The 18,497-nt window shown below is 28.0% G+C and overlaps 1 protein-coding gene across 1 annotated transcript; it reads right to left on the reverse strand.

Annotated features, from left to right (window-relative positions):
- Positions 1 to 1,459: 1,459 nt before the first annotated feature.
- Positions 1,460 to 7,116, reverse strand: BASS2 (Sodium Bile acid symporter family). Its single transcript, XM_028065765.2, has 13 exons — positions 6,841 to 7,116; positions 6,627 to 6,747; positions 5,268 to 5,388; positions 5,135 to 5,176; positions 4,936 to 5,049; positions 4,793 to 4,855; positions 3,761 to 3,888; positions 2,909 to 2,990; positions 2,532 to 2,583; positions 2,335 to 2,432; positions 2,049 to 2,207; positions 1,860 to 1,949; positions 1,460 to 1,743 (listed from the first exon to the last, which is right to left on the reverse strand). The coding sequence occupies exons 1-13, from the start codon at positions 6,953 to 6,955 to the stop codon at positions 1,666 to 1,668; spliced, it is 1,263 nt and encodes a 420-aa protein (XP_027921566.1). The 5' UTR covers positions 6,956 to 7,116; the 3' UTR covers positions 1,460 to 1,665.
- Between the last annotated feature and the right edge of the window lie 11,381 nt (positions 7,117 to 18,497).

The raw sequence follows: 18,497 nt of genomic DNA on the forward strand, positions 1-18,497 counted from the left end.
ATTTTTACCTTTATTTTACTTGTAAGTCGAGATACAAATAACAAATTAATAAGAAAAATTTAAGTTGTCGATTATAATTTAAGTGTAATTGATTTTTGAAATTATTAATATGAGTTGAATTTGGTGGCATCCATACTTAACATATGTTAAGGTCCTTATGGGTATTGAAAATGCTAGTTATGTTTTAAACTCTAGTAAAATATGTTTACTGTAAATTTTATATAAGATTTATATTTGATATTTTAACTTATGTGTCCATATTAACTTAAAATGATTTATAATGAATCATATACAGGTTGATTGATTTATGATTGAAGTATGATTATTATTTTAGTAAAAAAGATAAAAATTCGATCAGTTAATTAGTAGTAACCAGATCACTGATAAATAAGACCTAAACCTTCTCCTCATGAATAACCTGATATTGGATCTATCATCACAATTATATTGTATAATTACTTTTATTTTTATTTCAGATAGCTTTTATTGTAATTTTTTGTTGTATGAGTAAATCTAGACATGTCAAAGTATGTTAGGTCCGTCGAGCTGACCTGCCAGCCTGTCAAGCAAAGGGTGGGTCAGGTTGGAGTTTCCAATTTGCCAACCTGTTGTGGTTCAACTTGTCTAATACTAGCGGATCAAAGACGAGTTAATCCATCTTGACCTGCCAACCCATTTTTTTTTATATATATATTTTTATATTTAAAAATAAAAAATAATTAAAATAAATATTTTTTTATATTATATAAACAAATTTATATATATTAAAAAATTTTATAAATAAAAATCTTAAAAAAGTAAAAATGAAAATTAAAATAAAAAAGTGATAGATCAGTCCAACCCAACCCATTTTCAGAGCATGCTAGACTAGAGCTGTTTCATTTCATATATATATATATATATATATATATATATATATATATATATATATATATATATATATATATATATATATATATACTGATTTTGTTGTTCCATTTATTGGGTTATTGTAATGATGCTAGTATATTCACTACTTTCAACCTAATTGTTAATTAATAACAGATTTTCCAGCGTTGCATAACTAAGATACATTTGGTTTTAACTCTATCAAGGACATCTCATCATATAGTTATTTCCAGTTATCATTAAGTTCGACTCTTTAATATAAATTTTAATTATACTATGATAACAAAAGATATAACCAATACTCAAACTAGTCGAGAACCACTAAATTTCAATAAAAAACATTAAAACAAGGAGTGATTTAAAAAACTAAACAATATAAAAATTAAATCAATATAATAATTTCACTAAAATTGTTATTTTATTTGTTGAAATCGAGCAAATTAACCGTTTAAAGGTCTTCCATTTATTTCACCACACTTTTGTATATGTAGAAAGTAAAGTAGAAACTCATTAAATTTTATAGGAACCAAAGTTAATGTTTTAATTTTTAAATTTTAAAGGACAAAATATATTTGACCCCAAACTAGATTTAAATTTTTATTTTTCTCTTATATGTTTATGAAAAATTTCATAATCACAAACGGAAAGAAAAAACATTACTCCCAAGGAATGCTACAAACTAAGGGGCATATTTGTCGTAGGCTGATCCTAAATCCTGAATGCTGTAACATGTTCCCACATAAAAATGAGGGACATGTCAATACTAGTCAATGATTTTCATTCCTTGAAGTCATCTTTGTCATCAAGGGGAATTGGTTTGTTCCTCCAAAACACAGCAAGAGCACTTCCACCAAGCTGCATGAAACCAGTGAGAAATATTCGTTGACAGAAATTAAAAGCCACCATTTTTACAAGAAATAGACAAAGCAAAACAAAACAGCCATGAGAGCTGGTTAAATATTCTGTCTTACCGCCATGCAGACAACACTGACAGCAGAAGGAACAGCCACAAGGGGATTTTTAAAGTGCTTCTGAGCGAGTAAAAACCCTAGTGCAGAACTCTGCAGATAAAAGAAAAACAAATAAATAAGGTTAGACAAAATGATCAAGAAGAAAACATTACCAGGATTTTGATTAGAGGTATGAAGAAGAGGTTTTACCTGCATTCCACACTCTATAGATATGGTGCGTGATGTGGATTCGCCAAATGATATTCTTGAAAACCAATAACCAAGAGTAAATGCAGCAGCATGTAGGAAAACAACTGGCAATACTAATTGTGCTCCTTGAGCTTTTAACACATCAGAAACTAGCCCAATCTGAAAAGTTGATGCATGTCAAATTTCTGCTCAAAGCAAGAACAGTATATGATAATTTATAATGAAGTAAAATGCCAGAAGAGAATACATTAGATGAACTTTATCTTGTAGAACTTAGTCAACTTACTGGGCTTGCACAGAGGAGAGTGGTCAAAATGACTCCAATCAAAGGACACACAACGATTATCTTTGAAGTGAACTTAGGAAAAAACTCATTTGCCAAAACTGCCAGATAAAGCAAAGACATTACAAATCGTCCTAATCTTTAGGTATGTTATAAAACAATCAACTCACATTTAACTTAAAATATTCATCATCTCTTACCTCCCACAACTGTTGGGACTAAAACAACCTGAAAGGTACTAACTGCCAGGCCCTGCAAAAGAGAAAGAATTACAGATTCACTTCAAGAGTAAAAATGAAAGATACAAGAGGATCTGTTCAATAGAAATGATAAGAAAATCCAAGAAGAGAAAGAAAACCATAAAGAATGTAGTGAAGAATGACAAGGTATACTATTAAAAATTCAGTATCTATATTCACTTCACTTGATTAGGAGAAACTATGATTAGTATTGTCAAAGTGTCAACTGTGCTTCCTTTTCGTAACAGCTTGCCAACAGCAAGCTAGTTTTACATATCATTTAAACGAAGACTTTATTTGAGATTCCTTTGCCCAAAAATTGGCAAGCAACAACTTACAACAGCATCAACCGGAACAAGTTGACCAGCAAGAAGCTTTGTAAGAAGTGGGGTCATTATAATAGCTCCAATAGTTGAACACCTGTAGACCAATAAATAACATCTTTAAATATCTTTGAAACCTAATTTCTGAAAAAGACTGTTCTAGTAATTAACATCATTAATATACACCACGTAATTTAATTGCAGCTAAAAATCAAAAGAAAAAGTGATAAAAGCCAAGGGATAACATGATTCCAACCATGTCAACCATTTAGTACTTGGATACTGTTCTCGTATCATTCAGATCATTCTGTTTAAAGAGAATATTTAGATTCAATTGCTTTGCATTCAGAGACGTCATTGCATTGGTTCTATGTTTCAAAATGTAATCTAAGTTTCTAACCTTGAACTGCCAAAATTATACATATCAAGAGGTTCTGATTAGAGCAACATATTAATCCAAAATCTTCCATTTCTCCTTTCAAGTTGTAAGAAAGCCACCTTTTGAAAGAAATTTCAACAAGGACTAGAAACTCACATTTTAGTGTACAGGCAATTGACAAATAAGAAATTAGTAATTAGTACCACTTGCTAATGTATTCATTATTTACAGATTATTTGTATGTTATCAATCTTTAATCAAATAAAAAAATTATTTTTTCAATTTAAATGACAAAATTTACAGATTGGAAGAGAGACAGCAGCGAAAATATGTTCTACAAATGCAAGTAGTGACGAGGATGTAGATTACAGAAATCACTAAAATTTTCTAAAAGCAACATTAATTATCATATAAATATTAAGCTTCGAGTATAACATAAAATATAATTTAGAAAGACAAACAAACCAGGGAATGCATGTTAAACATACGTTGTCATAAGAACAGACAGTGCAACATTTCCCTTGGATATGAATGTTGCAACATTTGATGCCTGACCTCCAGGACAACATGAGACCAGAATAAGACCAGTTGCGAGAGGAGCTGAAAGTTTTAGAGTCTGGGAATCAGATATTGACGTTAGTTCTTATGATGGATAATTTATCATAACAGGATAAATTGCAAATTAGAAATTTTGGGATCCAATTATAAAGAGAGATAAAAAATAACAGGACTAGTAAACAAAAGTGACAGACAAAACAACCATAGGTATTGAACTACAGCCTCTATATCTGCAACCATTATCAGAACAAGCAATTGCAGATCCCAAAATTGACCTAAAGAAATGAATATTCCTATACTGAGTCCCACACCCACATTCATGGAAACTACAGATGACTTCAGCATAATTCTCATTGATCATATATCTTAATAAGGATACAAAATTGAGAGGGAAGCCCTGATGATCAAAAAAATTAAAGCTTTAGTTACATTATTATGCTCAAGAAGTATCACAAATAGTTTACATTAAGCTCGACAAAGCCTATATGTTTATAATATTTTAAAAAAAAAATCTCAGGCTTCTAATTTTAGTCCTGTCATGAAAGAAAACTCTGCCACTCCACTGGAATAGATAAGAATAACCTTGTCAAAGATATAGGACATCTTGGAAATATAGCGTAGACTTTGTCTCAGCTTACAATATTATTGACAACAGAATCAAGGGACAAACAACCAACACACAGCCAATATCATCATTTTCATATTATCAAAAAGATATCTTTAATTCTTTGATTAAGCAAACACAGAAGCACTTATTAAAAGATAATATCAAATTTAGAATTTTCTATAAATAAACTAAGATGAAAAATAATCAATTAACCATTACCATGACAAAATGTTTTTGACAGTAATATCATGAGGCAGTATGAAAAAAAAAAAGAGAAGAGAATGTAACACTTTTCAAGAGCTGATCTAAACAAAGCAAAGAAGCAGGGAAGAGCTCAGGTAATAACAAAAAATACCATTACAATGGCAAAGCCTAGCATGGGTTTAATCAAATACTGTGCAAGAAACCCAACACCCACCTGCAAAAACAAAATCATTAACATTTAAAAGAAGAAAAAACAAATGAATTTTCCTTTAAGTATCAGTTATCTTCACTTACAGTCCACGGATTTCGCAGACACCGTCTGAAATCCTCAAATGTCAATGTCAAGCCCATAGAGAGCATGAGGAAACCCAAGCCAAGAGTAAAAAGATCTTTATCCAACCAAGTTACCTGGAATAGAGCCATAATTTCACATCAGTTAATCAACATATTTCCACTCAACCATGTACATAGCTGAAAAAATCAGAGTAATTACAGCAGTTGGCTTGTAGATGCCGATAATAGCCCCCAAGATGACCTGCTCATTCAAGTTAGCAAACTCTCAAACTACAGACCATCACAAAAAATAGAAAAATTGAGATGCTATATTGAAGAACTATCGAGCTCACCCAAACAGGAAAAAGAATTGTTAAGGTTTCAATCACTTTCTCGTACTGGCTCAACTCACCAGCACTTTCAGGAATATCTCCAGATATGTCTGTAGTAGCCTTGTTACATATTTGAGAGTTCCTAAGCATAGCAACAAATAAGATACTAGCACTTAAAATCAAGAATGAGAAAGTCAAAGTTCAAGCACCCAAAAATTGATCAAAAGATTACTTACAGATTCTGCTTATATGTTAATCATTGGCAAATTGTTATTCCAAACACATCAATAAAAACAACTTTTGGAAATGTGAGAGGGAGCACGGGTTCTTTTTTCTTTTCTTTTCAATACAAGCGTATACTGTTTCTTCTTCATAGAAATTGTTGCTTCATCATTCACTGCAAATACTTCTGTGGATTTATTTTCTTAAAAAGGCTCAGGATATCAAGATTTGACAGCCTTTTTCACATTAAGCGCTTGAACATTCCTCTATAAAACAATTTGTTCTGAGGTCAAGTAACTTAGTGTTTCATTAAAGGTAAATAATTTGCAAATCCAATAGAGAGTTGAAGGAAAAAAATTGACCATCTTGCTCAATATAAAGTAGTACATTGAGAAGCCTCTGTTTATTGTCTGTAACACAGGAATTAAAATTCTGAACAATAAATATGACTCATTTCATTTTTCCAGTATGGAATCTAATACGCCTTCATTTTCATTATAAGAAATTTAGCGACTTTAGTTGCGTGGATATCATTGTCAGCTGAAAAGCAAGATATAAAAAAAAGCGCTAGTACAACGTTTACTATTTCACAAGTGGTTACAGTTGCCACTCACAGTTTTGTTTAGCCTTTTCCAGTTTTCCTCTTTTCCCCATTCCTTCATACCTTCTTTAAAATAGAAGAATCGAAAACATTTTGCCAAAGGCACATACCTTCACTTGCAAATAAACCCAATCAAAGATTCCATGCACGTGCAAGAAGAGCAATTGCCTTCTTGGAACTTAACAATTAGAAACCTTTCCTAAACCCATGATTGCAGAACTTCATCCGCACAATAATGGTTGACAGAAGCTCCCCCGGATACTCTAAGATAACAGCTGTAAAGTTTCCCACTTTTGCAAATTATTTTGAGATAAACCAACAGATTCTAAATTCTAACAATTTGGGGGGGCCTACACCTATCTTGCTTCTCAGGAAAGAATTTCAATTTCATCAAAGCCCGCAAGTAGTGTGGCTGTATCGATTCCATTCCCACAATTCCCTCCTCAGAACAGTCCCAGCATTTGGCACTGGTCTAAAAGCTTGTACACCATTCTTCAATAAACCGAACACCATAAGCATATATTAACTTTGGAATCAGAGACTAGTTAAAATATTACCTTCTTCTAGACCCTTGAAGGGTTAAGGGAAAATCTACAGTAGCACCAACTGGACCTCGCAAGTCGCTTCGAATTGCGCACCTTCTTCCGCTCTCAGACAGATTAAAGTGGCCTTTCACTTCTATAAAGACAAACAAGAATACGAAGCTTATCAACAAGGGAAAGAAAGACCCCGTGATAGGGAAACATGCAAAGAAGCACGGATCAAGCATACCCAGATGGGAATTACGAAAGTTCTTCCAAATGGGAGGGCGAAAGCTCGGCTTCAGCAGTGCATCATACGGCCCTACTCTATGGTCTCTGAGAAAGTTGATAGACATAGAAGCCATGGCTGGATGCAACAGGGTAAGGATCTGCCTAAGTTTTTGGTTGAAAAGGGTGTGGGTTCCGTTGTGTGTAAGAAGGCAAAGCACCCTGGAGCTTGGGAGTTTACTAGTATCACTCCACTCCGCATTGATAAGGATGTTTTTGGGTGTTTTTGATTGGGGATGTTTTGGAAACTAATCATCTCATTTGGGGATGTTTTGGAAACTAATAATCTCATAATAGAAACATTCTTCGACCTTACTCAATACCTTTAATTTTTTTTTAAACCAATAAATAATTGATCTGAACATTAAGCCAGGTTACATATAAATAGTTCAGAATAACATTTAAGTCAAAACATTACGGATTATATACATGTGAGATGGTAACCGACAGCATAGAGCTGAGATGAATTTCACTGTCATCCTATGTTTATTTTCAGAGAAATTTTTTTTATCCTGATTCTCATAAACAAACATTTAATGAGTATTAAATTTTTGTTCTTATAACCGAGTAATGGATTTACATTCGTATTTAATATACATGTAGTATTTTTTTATCGTTTTAATATTAATTAATTAATTATTATAAAATAATAAAAATTTATAATAAAAAAATATAATATTACTAAATATTCAATTTTTCAATATCAAACATTTAGAAAGTAATTATAAATGTATTAATTTTAAATTACAATATCAAATAAAATTTTATAAAGTAGTTATAATTGTATTAATTTTAAATTATAAAATCAAATAAAATTTGATGAGAATCAAAATATTTATTATATTTGTAAAAATCTAGTTGATAAAATTTAAAAATATTTTTAAAAAATAAAAAAGAAAAAACAAATATTCAAATTAAAAAATAAATTAAATATTTGTTTACTTTAATTTTTTAAATTCTAGTGAAATCTTTTTTTTTACACTAATAAAAGTTATGATAAGTTTATTTATACACCTTAAATTTATTTATATAATTATAGTGATAACATTAGACATATGATAATGAGTTAGAAAATAAAAATAATTATATAAAAATATCAAAATAGTATTCTATATGATAATAATAAACAACAAATGTATAATTAAGGATATGATAAGATGAAAAATACCTTAAATCTAAACAAACTTTTGAAATAACAACCTAGTCGATGGCCAGGAGATAATAAAATTTGTTTTAGCAAAACAAAATAATTCTTCAAATTAAACAAAAATTAATAATAATAAAATAAAACAGATAAAATTTTCATATTACCTAGTAAATGAAACATTTATGTTATTGAACACTTAAATTGAGAATGTTAAACATTTTCATGTGAAAAGAAAATAACAATAAATAAAAATATTAAAAAAGAGTATAAAGATTCAAATGTTAAATATAAAAAAATATTTAATTGACATTCATTTGAGCATAATTACATAAAAGTTGTGACAAGACGAAAAATATTTTAGAGATGTGAATGAATTTCAACAAGTCAAACAATTGGAATAAATAAAAAATTAAAAGTTTCTAGTATATATATATATATATATATATATATATATATATATATATATATATATATATATATATATATATATCAATTGAAAGTAGCTAACCAATATTAAGTCACAAATTAGTAACAAAACATCAATACAAGCTTGAACTAACACATTAATTAACCAAAGACTAAACCAATAGAACAACCAATTTACGAAACTAACAAGCCCACACTATCATAATAAAGATCGTCCAAACCATACATGAGAATTAAAACCATGTAGTGGATAAACTGGAACAAAGTTACAACAACTTATTGTAGCCAAGTAACCAAATAAAAACCAAAATTGCATAATAAATGTGAAATAGATGCAAAAATTTGAAACATATCCATGGATGTAGTCTAAGTTTACCATCAACAAACTCTTTTCATGTAAAAAACAACCAAAACCAATAGAACTAAGGATCAACATATAACTCCATCAAGTCAAAACAAAAGTTGTAGTACAAAAACAAATAAAGTAACAAGATCAATCATAGTCGAAAATAGTGTATAGGTAATGTATATATCAACCTAACATAGTCTTAGAATATTCCATAGCCAATTGATCATGCGATCAATATAAATTTTACTTGTCATCAACTAGATACAACATTAAAATGAAATGTAGAGATTCAAATCAACATGAACAATTACATTGTTTTATAAGGCAATATACAACCATAACATATTTATAATGAGCATTTACTAATGAGATAAAAACATCAATCTTCTTTAACTTCAATGATTTGATTGTCAGAATATTTACAACTAGGAAAATACTACAATAAAGAAAAAAAAATAATTCAATTAAAATTTTACTAGAAATGAATTATATATACAATTAAGATAACTCAACTTTATTGGAATTATCTCTCCTTCACAGTATGTGATAATTTCCTTCATATAACGACAAATGTAATACTCACAATCATTGTCTTTGGCTTGTTTTGGACACTATAGAATCAAGCCCATACTCCCAGGAACCTATTCAAATGGAGTCATGGCTTTGTTGTGTTCTCTATTGCTTGATAAAGAGGAGCAAATCATTGTCATTAATGTGACTCATATTCATTGAGTCACATCAATCCTCCAAGCAAATGGTGCTTAGTTGGCCCGTTTATTCACCTAAATTTTATCATTCTCCAAACTTCACCTATAACGAAATCGTTGAATCAAAATGTAGAATAAAAAAATCTAAAGTTTGATTACTTCTTCTCGTACAACATTAATAGTGGACGAAAGCGAGAATGACAAGGAAATCCAAACGTTATTTAGATTGTCCTTCCAAATAGAAAAATCTCTAGAATACCTTAGTGCATGAACAAGTAACGCGAAATTAAAATGTAGAAACCAAGATGGAAAATAAAAAATGCTAAAAAATCAAAATCCTAAATAAAAAATTTTCACTGAACAAATAAGGAATGTGAAATAAAAAAATGCTCGAAATGATCAAAACCCTAAACTTACCAACATTTTCAGTGGACGAACGAGGAAAAAATACGAGAGTGAGAGTCTGTAGCAAAGCTGAACCATGTGAGTGAGAGTGGAGTGTTGAAACTTCTTTTTAATGAAAATGAGACCGGAAAAATCTCTTAAAATAGACAACACTTTTTTACTTACAAGCTATCTATGAATATTACGATGCATGATGCTTAACTCTACAAACCTCTATATTGATTTACCTAAAATTATTATTTTAAAAAAAGGTATAAATGAAATATAGATAGTTCCTTTCAGCTAAAACACTATTTATGTATACTATTTTTTATGGGATTTATTAAATAAAGCATTGTCTTTTTGTTTCATGTTTTGATTTATAGTATTTAATTAAATAAGTGTCATCTAAATGGTATTGTCTATTAATAATTTTGGCATAGTGCAAAGACCTCTATTTGCACAGGAAATAATATTTACACACAAACAACTTACAGCAATGATTTGATCATACTATACCAATCCTAATCAAACAAAAATTCACTTATACTATTAAAAATTTTCATATTACATGAAAATTTTATTGCAAATTTGTTAAAAAAAATTGGAAGAAAATACTTTTTCCTGCCATCTTTTATAAGAATCTTAATTTGTAAATAATTCCTTTATGAGTAATTATTTCATACAAAATTATAAATTTCGTAAGTATTTCCTACAAAATTTGTTGTGAAAAGTGTTTTATATAAAATGTTTTGCAAAAATATTTGCAGCAATTTCCTACAATTTTTTTTTTCATAACAAAATTTATAAATATTTCCTACAAAAAAATCCAAAACAAAATTGATTGAAAATATGAGTTTTTGTAATAGTGTTAGAGCCCTTGAACGTCACATGCAAGTCCAAAACATCCCACACATACAACAAATTCCTTAAAAAATCAAAAAGAGTGATACAAGATGAACTTACTCTATTAAAAAAGTTAATAAGATAGAATTATAGCCCTCGATATCAAGAGTTTTATGATATATTTCAATCTTCAAATAATGAAGTATATATATATGAAATAGAACATGGTAAAAAGACATTTGTGGTCTCGTTACTAACTATTTTAGAATTATTAAGTTTGAGAAATAAATGTTTACATTATAAAAAATAAAATAAGTGTAATAATGAGACGATCTAATTAAGGAGAAAGCGACCAAGGAATTGTTATGTGCCAAAAACATGCCTTTGCCATTATTATGTTCCGTTCTAGATTCGCCATGGCAAGCATGCAGAATTGCAACTACGCAGAAATACTTTACTTTTTTTAGCTCCAAATGCAAGCATCATTGGTCACAGTTGTCACCTTTATGCAAAAATGGAAAGTCGCAAAAATTAATGTACGAACCTTTGATCTGAAATCTTATTAATAGAAACCTTCCAAGTGTATCAACATCTGTATTCATTTTTTACGTGGAAAAAATGAATTAAGGTGCAGAAGAAGGAAGTGCCACTGTCTGAATTCATTGTTTGGAGGGTCAATTGGGCCATGAACATATTTATTGAATCCTCGGCCATATTAATGTCGATCATGACATGGTCAATACTCAAGTAATTTAGGATATAATATGACCTACCACTTGCCGTTTATTCAAATTTGTGATCAAACTAGAGAAAATGATACTTCAATGGCTAGAGTGTGAAAATCGTTAATTCTATTTGAGTTTCTTTTGAAATAAATTTGTTGGTTAAACTTAACTTTATGTTCAATCTCATTGATCTTCAATAAAAATAGATAAAAAGTTAATCTTTACCTGTTTATTCATTACATATATGATCCAAATCTTTCGGATGAAGAACAGTTAATTTAATATGTAATTTAAAATATTTAATGAAAGCCAAGCTATATCAAGTGATTGACACTTTTAAATAATTATGTTTAAGAAGCCTAATCTAGGTTGGTTAGATTTTTTTAAAAAAATGTAACTCTAACTTTACCTATAAACATAGATTATTCGGATCATCCTTAATTTTTCATCTCTATTAATATGTATTTTATTCTACACAATCTTAACATCTTGTAAAGAAAATGGTGTGTAGTTTTAGAAAAGTTTGTCCTTTCTCACTTTTGTAAATGAGACTTGCTATCCCTTGCTTAGAGAGTTTTTTGCTTAAATCCTTTGTACCACATTTTTTTTTTCTTACACAAATCTTTTAAATGCTAAATTTCTTATTGAAATAAAATTTATTTATTAAACTTTGTCGAAACCATTCCATGTACATCAGACAATTAAAATGCAGTGCAAGGATACAAATGAGGCAAGAGAATTATTATAGTGTTCAGAATTTGATACTAGTTAAAAATTTTTACATTAATGATAAAAACCCAATGAAATTATTTGGAAATCCAAACATTTCCCTTTGTGGCTGGTTTGAAATTAACTACGGAAGGAGAGAGAATGAATATAAGAAGAAGCGGAAAATAAGCTATGACTCACATAAATGTGTAGAAAAAAGAACAATAATGAAAGAGGATAGAGTTTTCCATCCTATTATCTAAATTTTTTTACATAAATATACAACATAATCTATTATATTGCATACATAATTAATTATACTAACAATAAATGTTTTTGAAATTTATAATCAATTATGGGTGTATTTTTTATCTTTTAAATGATCAACATACCATTTGATAGGTTAGAAGGAATATACCAAAATTGATTAACGGATTGAAAACTTTAACATCTTCCGTAAATTTTAGCAAACTATAACAGACTGCAGGATGTTGAAATGGGTTAGCCCGACTTATTTTGGCTCGACCTGTTATTGACCCGCCAAAGTCGAGTTCGGATAAGTCAACTTGACTACATAAATCGGGTTGAAAATAGTAGCTCATTCTGCCACTCGGTGGGCTAACAAGCTGACCCGCCAATTTTTTATTTTCTCTTTCTTCATTTTCCAATTCTTTTTATATGGGTCGATCCAGTCTTTTCATGATTAAAAATGAATAACAAATAAACAACTTCAATATCATTGCACAATGATGTTACTGAGATGTACAAATTTTCGAAAGAGCACAAGACTAAATTATACACAAATCAAGGGCAAAAGTATTCTACCGAATCAAGCGAAAATCCAAATAATGAACTTGTTGGTGGCACCTCCTTGCTCCGCTCTACTCTGAATAACTTTACCTTGCTATGCTATGAGAAGATGGTGTGGGATTCGTCAATATGAGAAGATGGGTGGGCATGATGGGATTTGCCAAAACCCTCGTTCTTGTTTGTGTTTGTGTTTCCTTATTGTTGATTTATTGTGTTGAGGTATTGATGCATGTGTTGTGTGGTGGACAAAATAACACCCCCACGTAATAACATGAGCTAGCGGGTCTTGTTACGCTTGTGGCCCAACACGTTGTGATAGGTTTAGTAGACCGGGTTACTTCAAGTTGACGAGTTTACAAATTCGATTCCGATCATTTCTATTCTGTAAGATTGGTGAATTGGTCCGTAGACTCAACTTACTTTACCATCTCTAATGGATTGATTTATAGATTCCACTTTCACACATTACTTTTCTTTCATTTATTTTTTTAAGTATTTTCTTTTACCACATTATTCACATATTGAAAATGGAATGGAACAAATCATACTAAAACCAAAGCTGAATATATATATATATATATATATATATATATATATATATATATATATATATATATATATATATATAATACATTCATTTAACTTGCATCCAAGTTTTAAGAAAAATATTTCTTATACATGAACTATATTTACATAAGAAGAATGGTGTACATGTGCCGTAATTTTGTATAACTAATTCAGACAAGCTTAACAAAGTGTGATAAATTATTTAGCAAGACATTTTTTTCTTGACATTTACAAAATCAACTTTTTTTTTTCTTTATTTGCGTAGTTTGATTCATTTGACATATGTCGAAAGATAAACCTAACTTCATCCTATTCTAATAACTTACAATGCATGTACAGATAGCTTATAGAATATTATTATCATCTACTCATAGTTCCACATGGCATTGCTTCATGTGCAAATGTAGAACGCATGAAAAATAAAAAATAAAAATATGAGGGAGAAAGGATCAAAGAGAAAGAGTGTTTATAATTGTGTGGCATAGGACTATTGGATAGAAACATAGGATAAAAAAAAAATGGAATGTGTGTGTTGATGACTTGGACCAGGTCCACTAATATTCCATTGCCGGCACTATTAATGTAATTCTATGCTATTTGCATATTCTCATGCTTTAATTATTTAGTTTATTAGTTGTATTCTTGAAAACATAAAACCTTATAAACCCCACTTTTGATTAGATGTATTAGTCAAAATGATATTTTTAAAAAGTTTTTGAATACCTAATGTTTCTCATTATTGTCATTCTGATTAATCAAAGGACATATCTTACTTTTACTTAAACAAACAAAACATAAACAGACACATATAAGAGCAAACTGCCAAAACATGAATTAAAAAAAAAAGAAAAGTTGTGAAAAAACCAGAGTAATAAAATAAAAACTAATTCGTCTTCTAAATTCTTTTGGAAGGAGACTTTAGTTTTCCCCCTTGTATTTAATAGAATAACAAAGAAACTTGTAATATATATATATATATATATATATATATATATATATATATATATATATATATATATATATATATATATATATATATATATATATATATATATATATATATTGTTACTATATTAAACCTAACTTGTTTGAATTATTTTCAATCGTCATATATACAAAACATAAAATATATGCATATTTTTCAAATTGAAATTTTATTTAATGTTTACTTATAGCATACATGATATTATGAAATTTAGATATTTTTTTTAATAAAATGAAATAGTTTATAAAGTAGTAACTTTTAAAAAAACCAATATTACTATACGTGTATTACAAGCTTACGAACGATATTAAAATATTACATTTAATAATATGATTGTTAAAAAGTAATAAAACATTACATTTTTGTATCCTTTTATACCATAATATGTTATTTTGATTTGTCTGAAAATTTATTTTGGAAAAATTAAACTTGTGATTGTTGTGCTTTCACATTTAAAATAATAATTCTATCAATGTTTCTAATATGCGTTTATTACAAGAGTTTGCTTTGAATTGAAAAGAAAAAATCATCATCACAGATATTATTCTTACTTAATTTTTAAATTAAGAGTTGAATATAATAGGAGACTTCTTTTTGTGTAAAAATGTTATGTTGTCTAATGATAAATTAATTGTATAACTCGAAGATACACATTTTAATACTAATTTGTTTCAATTACTGGATCTTATTATTTTTTTTAATAAATATTCAAAAGTGTTTTACTGATAATATTGAACATTAAATATACAAAAGTACTATTACTATTGAGATCACGAATATAAAGTCATTTATGTCTAACTAGTCTATTTTTTCAGATAAAACTCTCAAATATTATTTACTACTTAAGATAAAACATAATAAATAATTCTCATAAAAATGATATATAAGGAAAGCTTTTATAAATAACTCACTTTCGAACAATAACCATGTTATAATATATATATATATAAAATTTATACATGAGATTGATATAAAACAAAATACATCCTTTTTATTCTGATAATATAGTAATATACTAATAATTTATATTAAAGAATAAATGAAATGTAATTAAAAAGTTATTATGTTAAATTGTCCAAATGGTTGTATTTGTTTTATAAGATATCCTTAATATATTATTTCCTTTTTTTACTGTAAGTTAAATGTATCTTTATGAATATTGCAAGGTAATCTTTATCTTTGATATTGGTAAGCAATTATAATATTGTTTTTTTTTTCTGTAATCAAGATGTATAAAATTATTGATTTTTCTTCTGTTTTCTTAAAATATGTTTTATTTGTATTTGTACATGTTGCTAAAGTGTATTTTTTTAATATTTAAATTTTAATTTATTAATCAAATAATTAAAAAAATAAAAAATAAAAAACAATTTTATAAGAAATAATTTTTTAAAATAAATTAAATGATGAAGTGGTATGTAAGTGAAGGATTTTGTTAAAAAAAAACAAAAAAACAAAAAACGAAAAACAAATAAAAATATTTAAATATTTTTATCTTAAAATTTAATTAAAATTACTATTTTAGTAAAATATTCAAATTCCATACAGCAATATATTTATTATATATATATATATATATATATAAATAAAAGAATATTGAGACATACTTAAAGAAAAAGGATGGGATGAACAATTACTTCCTATTGTATTGTTAAAAGAATTATGATTCGCATCACATAATATTTTTGAAAGTTATTTTAAATACAAATTTAGTTAAACACAATTTATAAAATTTTCATAAAATCACAGTTATAAGTAAGGAAAGAAGGAAATAGAATTTGTCTTAGTTTATTATCAACCACAAGTTATTATATTCAATTCATATATATAATTTATTTTTCTACACTAAATCTAAAAATAACATTATATTTCATGCTAATATATTCTTCATATAAACCTCTTTAAATTATATTTAAAGTATTTTTGTACTGCTTTTTACAATAAATAACTTATATTTTCTATAAAACTTATTTAATTTTTATAAAACGAACCATGGTTATAAGGAATATTATAAAAACAAATTAATTAAGCATTCTCATTTCTAAAAATAAAACTCAGAGAAACACATGACCTAAAAATATTTTAGGTTTAAAAAAAGACTTATTTTCCTTCTTAGAATGACTTTTTTTTTTTTTTTTTTAAACTTGAAGAAATGAAAGAGTATTTTAAGGCTTCTTTAACATGCTGTCATAAAAGGCTCCAATTTTTTCTTACTTTACTGAAACTTTAGTAAAATTTGAAGAAATAGATGAGTATAAAATAATATTTTAGAAATTCTATAATGTGCAGTTAAAAACTTGGTTTTTCTTCGTAAAAACCACTTCTTTACTTTGGAGCTTTAGCAAAACTCAGAGAAATAAATGATGAAAGAATATCTGTAACTTCTTTAAATGTGCAATTAAAAACACTTTTTCTTTTTCTTCATTTTATAGAATGGTTTTTTGAAATAAAACTTTGCACACGAACGTTGTAACTCATTATTTCAGGGTTGACCCACATTCTTAAACTTTAAACTTCATTTAGTGTATTATGATGTTATTGTGCGTTCCTCTTCAATTATTGAATTTTTTAGAAGATTTTTATATCCGTTTTATGTATACATTGTTTTAAATTTCAAAACAATAATAATTCTTTTTCTATCAGTTATATCCTCCCTTCTAATTTAATATTTAATTAATTTATATGCATATACTTATCTGGCATTGAAATAAAAAAAAGAATAAAATAAAAAATCTTACAGTTATTCAAGAGGAGCAAAATTATTTAATTTCTTTTATATGATACTAAAATCTTAAAACATATGAAATCTTTTATCATAAATAAATACAATTGTAGAATCAAAATTTTAGGATTTTCTATCAAATTTTAGGATTTTTTATTAAATCTTATTGAAAATAAAATAAAAAGAGAAATCAGAGAAATAGTCGATACTAGGATTGTTACATGTTTCATTTTATATTAAAGAAAGTGTAAATTTATAATTTTGTCTCTGAGACATAAATTGAGTTTTTTTTATGTGTTTAGAAAAAGAAAGGTTTGAGTTAGAAGAGAGAGAAAAAAAGATTTAATGATATTAATTTAAGAGTGTAATGCAACGGGTACTAAAAGCGAGTTAACGTAATAGAAATGAATGATAATAGGGATAGTATTTAATAGGACCGCATTTCAGTGTTATTGTTGTGTTTGTGGTCAAAGGAAAGTAAAGCATAACTGTCCATTTCCCAATTAATTCCAATCAATGGTAATCAAAATGGTTGATCACCGTCCATTTCAACACGTCAAGGTTCAACGTTCATTCAATACTAGCACAACATTAGTATCTATTTGTCAATCTACATATCAATTCATCAGAATCGTGTTAAAAAAAATGTAATATCTTCAGAAGCCAAGTACCTTTTGACGGACCTAAACTGCCTCATAAAAAACAGGTCCACATTTCTTCACCTAGCCACGCCACAGAAGATAGTGTGGACCAAAAACTCTTCTCACAATCTTTACACCTTCGGTGACCCATGGTTAAGCTTTTAACCTATAACATATCAGCGACAAAACACTCTCTTTGTTTTATTTTGTCCTTTTGTTTTTCTTCCTTGCCATGCCAATACCAAACTACTTAAACAAAGAAAAAAAAAAAATTAAAGCACTCGTTGGTCCCTTGAATGCAACGTTTGCCTCCGAGCCGGTCGTATTACCAACTTTTTTTTTTTCTATTCACTTTTATCAATTAATTAATAAGTTGAAAATAAAAAGTAAATAAATTACACACACGCAGTGCAGAAGCGCGTGGGATATGGTGGAAGGAGTGAAAACAGCTTTGTAAAGTAAAAACGTAAGGAGTTTTTGGACCAACTGCACTGAGGGTGTTTTTTTTTTTTTTTTCTTTTTCTTATGGCTTTGAAGCTCGTGATATTAGATTACATTAGAGTACATATTTAAACAACATGATACCTTGTTTCTTCTATTTA

This window comes from Vigna unguiculata, chromosome 3 (genome assembly GCF_037176805.1).
Source record: "Vigna unguiculata cultivar grain cowpea cultivar isolate G323 ecotype 2 chromosome 3, ASM3717680v1, whole genome shotgun sequence".
NCBI classification, from domain to species: Eukaryota; Viridiplantae; Streptophyta; class Magnoliopsida; order Fabales; family Fabaceae; genus Vigna; species Vigna unguiculata.

Excerpts from the sequence above, each read along its gene's own strand:
- BASS2 (XM_028065765.2), bottom strand. The coding sequence starts at position 6,955 with ATGGCTTCTATGTCTATCAACTTTCTCAGAGACCATAGAGTAGGGCCG. Across the intron at positions 2,991-3,760 it reads CTGTCTGTTCTTATGACAAC|GTGTTCAACTATTGGAGCTA; the intron begins GTATGTTTAACA and ends ATTGGTCTACAG. Across the intron at positions 1,744-1,859 it reads TCAGTGTTGTCTGCATGGCG|CTTGGTGGAAGTGCTCTTGC; the intron begins GTAAGACAGAAT and ends GGTTTCATGCAG.